The sequence below is a fragment of the Eucalyptus grandis genome, chromosome 9, assembly GCF_016545825.1.
Source record: "Eucalyptus grandis isolate ANBG69807.140 chromosome 9, ASM1654582v1, whole genome shotgun sequence".
Taxonomy (NCBI): Eukaryota; Viridiplantae; Streptophyta; class Magnoliopsida; order Myrtales; family Myrtaceae; genus Eucalyptus; species Eucalyptus grandis.
In genome coordinates, this window is record NC_052620.1 from 39,015,399 (window position 1) to 39,019,181 (window position 3,783).

General features: G+C 48.5%; 1 protein-coding gene across 1 annotated transcript; it reads left to right on the top strand.

The window, feature by feature from the left end:
* The first annotated feature begins 774 nt into the window (after positions 1–774).
* Positions 775–3,158, top strand: LOC104419773 (calcium uniporter protein 2, mitochondrial). Its single transcript, XM_010031536.3, is given in 3 exon segments — positions 775–1,057; positions 1,059–1,440; positions 2,484–3,158. Coding segments are annotated over 3 exon segments (1,014 nt in total). The 5' UTR covers positions 775–866; the 3' UTR covers positions 2,925–3,158.
* Positions 3,159–3,783: the final 625 nt, after the last annotated feature.

The following is a 3,783-nucleotide window of genomic DNA, read 5'->3' on the forward strand; positions in this document are numbered from 1 at the left end:
TCCGCGACTTGATTTTCCGTCTCGTGAGCGCGGGAGGGTTAGGAATATATCGTAGTCAATTCGGCTGGGGATATATATATGCTCTGGAAACAACAGGGCATCGGGGCCTGCGAAAAATCGTTTTGTTCATGTGGAACAACATGTGCATTTCGTACGACTAACGATGGTGAATTTTTTTGGATTTTACTGAAGCTTGAAAACTTGAATCCAAATTTGCTTAATCGGTATACGACACGAGAACCCGACCCCATTCAATGTATTGGTGAAGATGACACTAAGATGACTCCACTCTGATTCAAATGCATAGCGAAATTGGGCATGGCAATCGAGAGTAAATGCATACCATATATGCACGATAAGATCAATGGACACCACAATGTCAGGTCACCGCGTCCCAGGCTTACCGAGAAGCCCGCTTCACGTTTTTTTGCGCATGGTGGCACATGCTTGTTATTTTGACTAAATGGGCTGGACAGCATATGCTTTCGTCGGAGGGAATAAACCAATTTCTCTCCCTCAATTTATCGGACCGACCGCAATATCTCGCGCTTGATTTTTTCACCGGAAGGGACTTTGTTTTTCTGGATGAGTTTAATATTTTTTTAAATTATTTTTGGGGGATTTTTTCGATATTCTGCTGCGTCGTCTTCTTCCTCCTGTAGTTTTGGACATTTATATAAAGGGCCCGGAACGCCACCATCTCCTCCACCCATTTTTTTTCACTGCTTCCCCAAAAGCACGAAAGAAAGAGAGAAAGAGCACCGCCGCCGCCGCCGCAGCCGCCGCAGACGCCGTCGCCTTCGCCGGCCAGACTCCTCTCATCGTCGCCGTCTCTCTCCCTTCTCCGTTCGGATCGAATCTCTACAATGTCGATCAAGAAATCGCTGGCCCAGCGCCTCCTCGGCATGTCCCGGACCATCTCCTCCTCCCAGGCCCTGGCCAGCTGCCGCCGCTCCGCCGCCTCGGCCCCCCCTCCCCGCCGGACCCGGACCCAGCTCGCCCTCGACCCCGACCCCGGAGACGGCGGCGTCTTCCGGCGGTTCCTCCACCGGAGGGCCGGTCCCCACGGCGGAGGCCCGGCCGCCCCCGATCGGCGAGGGCCTGATGGAGAGGCTCCGGGCCCTCGACATTGCGCGGAACAGGATACGGATCTCGGGCCCCGTCCTCCTGCCGCCGCCCCCGCCCCCTCCGCAGCCGGAGCTGGAGCCCCCGGAGCTGACGGCCGAGGACGCGAGGAAGCTGATGAAGGTGGCGCAGGTGGAGATGGTGAAGTCGCGGCTGAGGGAGGTGGGGGAGACGTGGGTCCCGTACCCGGAGCTGGTCCGGATCTGCGGCGAGGCGTGCTCGGATCCGGACGAGGGGATCCGGTTGGCGAGGACGCTGGACGAGACCGGAAACGTCGTCGTTTTGGGCAAGATGGTGCTCCTCAGGCCCGAGCTGGTAATTCCCCTTATTTCTCTCTCTTTTCTTAAATTTTTTTCGCTTAATTTCTTGTTTGGCGTTCCGAATTTCTTTTCCCAATGACATAATTTATAGCCGCAGGGATAATAATATAAAAAATGGTCATCAAGAGGGTTAGAATTTTAGAATTCCATTGCGTTTTCGTTTTTCATTTCATTTATGAATTTTTTTTCCCCTTGAGATTGGAGACTACCGAAGACTGATACGTGCTTTTTTGGTGATCTTTTGCTTCCGACGTGCGGGGTTTGGTGCTTCACGACAGGACCAGAGACCAAAAACGTGTAAAGAGTTCCCACGTTTGAGACGGTGAAAAAAAAACCAATTAAAACACCCCATTTTTTCCTAGGACGACGAGGGACCAAAACCAGCCCCTTCAACATCTACCGGGGAAACACCCCTTTCTTCCCCCTTTATTTTTAGATTTTTTTAATTTTGGAAAATTATGGGGTCACTTCATAATCTGAATCTAATTAACGGGGACGATTTAGATTTAGATTTTTCCTTTTCTAATTTAATTGGACGTGAAAATAGAGAAATTCAGGAAGGGAGACGATATTTTTTCTTTTTTCTTTTTGGGTCGGAAGGAAAAGGGTAATTTGGAGTTGATTTTGAGATCTAGGTAGGTTGCTTTCGGCGTCCATAATTGCCGGACTAAGATGTCTCGGTCCCATGTAGCCTCACATTTTTTGAGTTGAGGGGAGGGGATTTTTTCTTCACATGTTCACAAGTCCAAAACGCCTTCTTCTTCTTATAATCAATTCAAAGACAACCTTTTTTTATCATTTTTCTTTTTTTAAATTCACCGACTTGAACATGGTCTGTTACAAAAGAGACAAAAAACGACAGCTTTAAATTCTTTTGGGCAAACCAAGAAAATTGCAATTTTCATGGAGTGGAATTTAAGGGATGAATGAAATGCTTAGGGAGTTTAGATAATGGTTGTAGTCCTAATTTGGAGTCGTCTCTGTTCGGGCCAAAAGCGAAGTTCGGTCAAACAATCTTGTACCCATTCCTGTCTACAGGTGAGAAAAGTCGTGGAGGGACTGATGCCACCGCCCCCGCGGAGCGCGGAGCTGGAGGAGCTGGAGCGGCAGAAGGCCGAGATAGACCAGGCGGCCGAGTCGCTGGTCCGCCGGGAGCTCTGGCTTGGCCTCGGCTACCTCATGGTCCAGACAGCCGGGTTCATGCGGCTCACTTTCTGGGAGCTCACCTGGGACGTGATGGAGCCCATCTGCTTCTACCTCACCTCCGTCTACTTCATGCTCGGCTACGCTTTCTTCCTGCGGACGTCCCGGGAGCCCTCGTTCGAGGGGTTCTTCCAGAGCCGGTTTGCGGCCAAGCAGGAGAAGCTGATGCGGGCTCGCGGGTTTGATGTCCGCCGGTACAACGAGCTGCGGGAAAAGGCCCGACCGGCGAGCCTGCCCCCGCCGCCACCCGCCTCCTCGGCGTTCGGTGGATCGTGACCAGGCGGTCCAATTCTTGTTATGCTATTCGATACCGAGAAAAAGATATACAAAAAGATAAAAAGGAATCCAATGCGCAAAGCGTACAATTTTGTTTGGCCTGTCCGAATTGGTAGTCGGCGAGTGAGCGAGCGAGCGAGCGAGCGAGAGCGGAGAACATGCTCGTTTTTGTAACGTGACGTTGGTGTACTTAGTTATACTATCATTAATAGAAGTAGTGGAAAATTCAAAAAACTTCCGTGAACCCTTCTTTTTCTCTCTCGAAATATGGTCTCTTTAATTTTAAAAAAGGATTCATCTCTGGTTCTTTGAGCATTTTAAAAAGGTCCCTCCACTTTCCACCGGCCAGAATCACCCACCATACGCCGCCGCTCTCTCTTGCCCCTCACGCAGTTGGAGAAGTGGCACGACCATTTCCGACCATCACAAAATGAATCCAAGCACCCTAAGACTAAGTTTATTTTCTTTTTCTTTTTTCTAATCAAGTATCAGGTTCCAAAACTCGAGTACTTGCTGAATTGCAGCTCTATAATTCCTAAAAGCCCTAATCGAACATCAATTGTGTTTTGAGACACCACCACCACCGGTATGCCTAAATAGATATTTATGCATAATATATTATATAAGAGAGTGGCTGTGAATTTTAATCATATAGATATTTCTAAAATACATATGTAGCGATATATGATTGAGTTCTGACTATTTTAAGATCCTACAATTGACAACTTTAGTGGTTTCAAAAGGGATTTTTGATTTATCGGTGTTTAAAAGGAGAAAGTCTTTTGGGTGACGGTTACACACATGACAGCGATGATTTAATATAATCGACCAATCATAATCACCAGCACCTATGAGATGT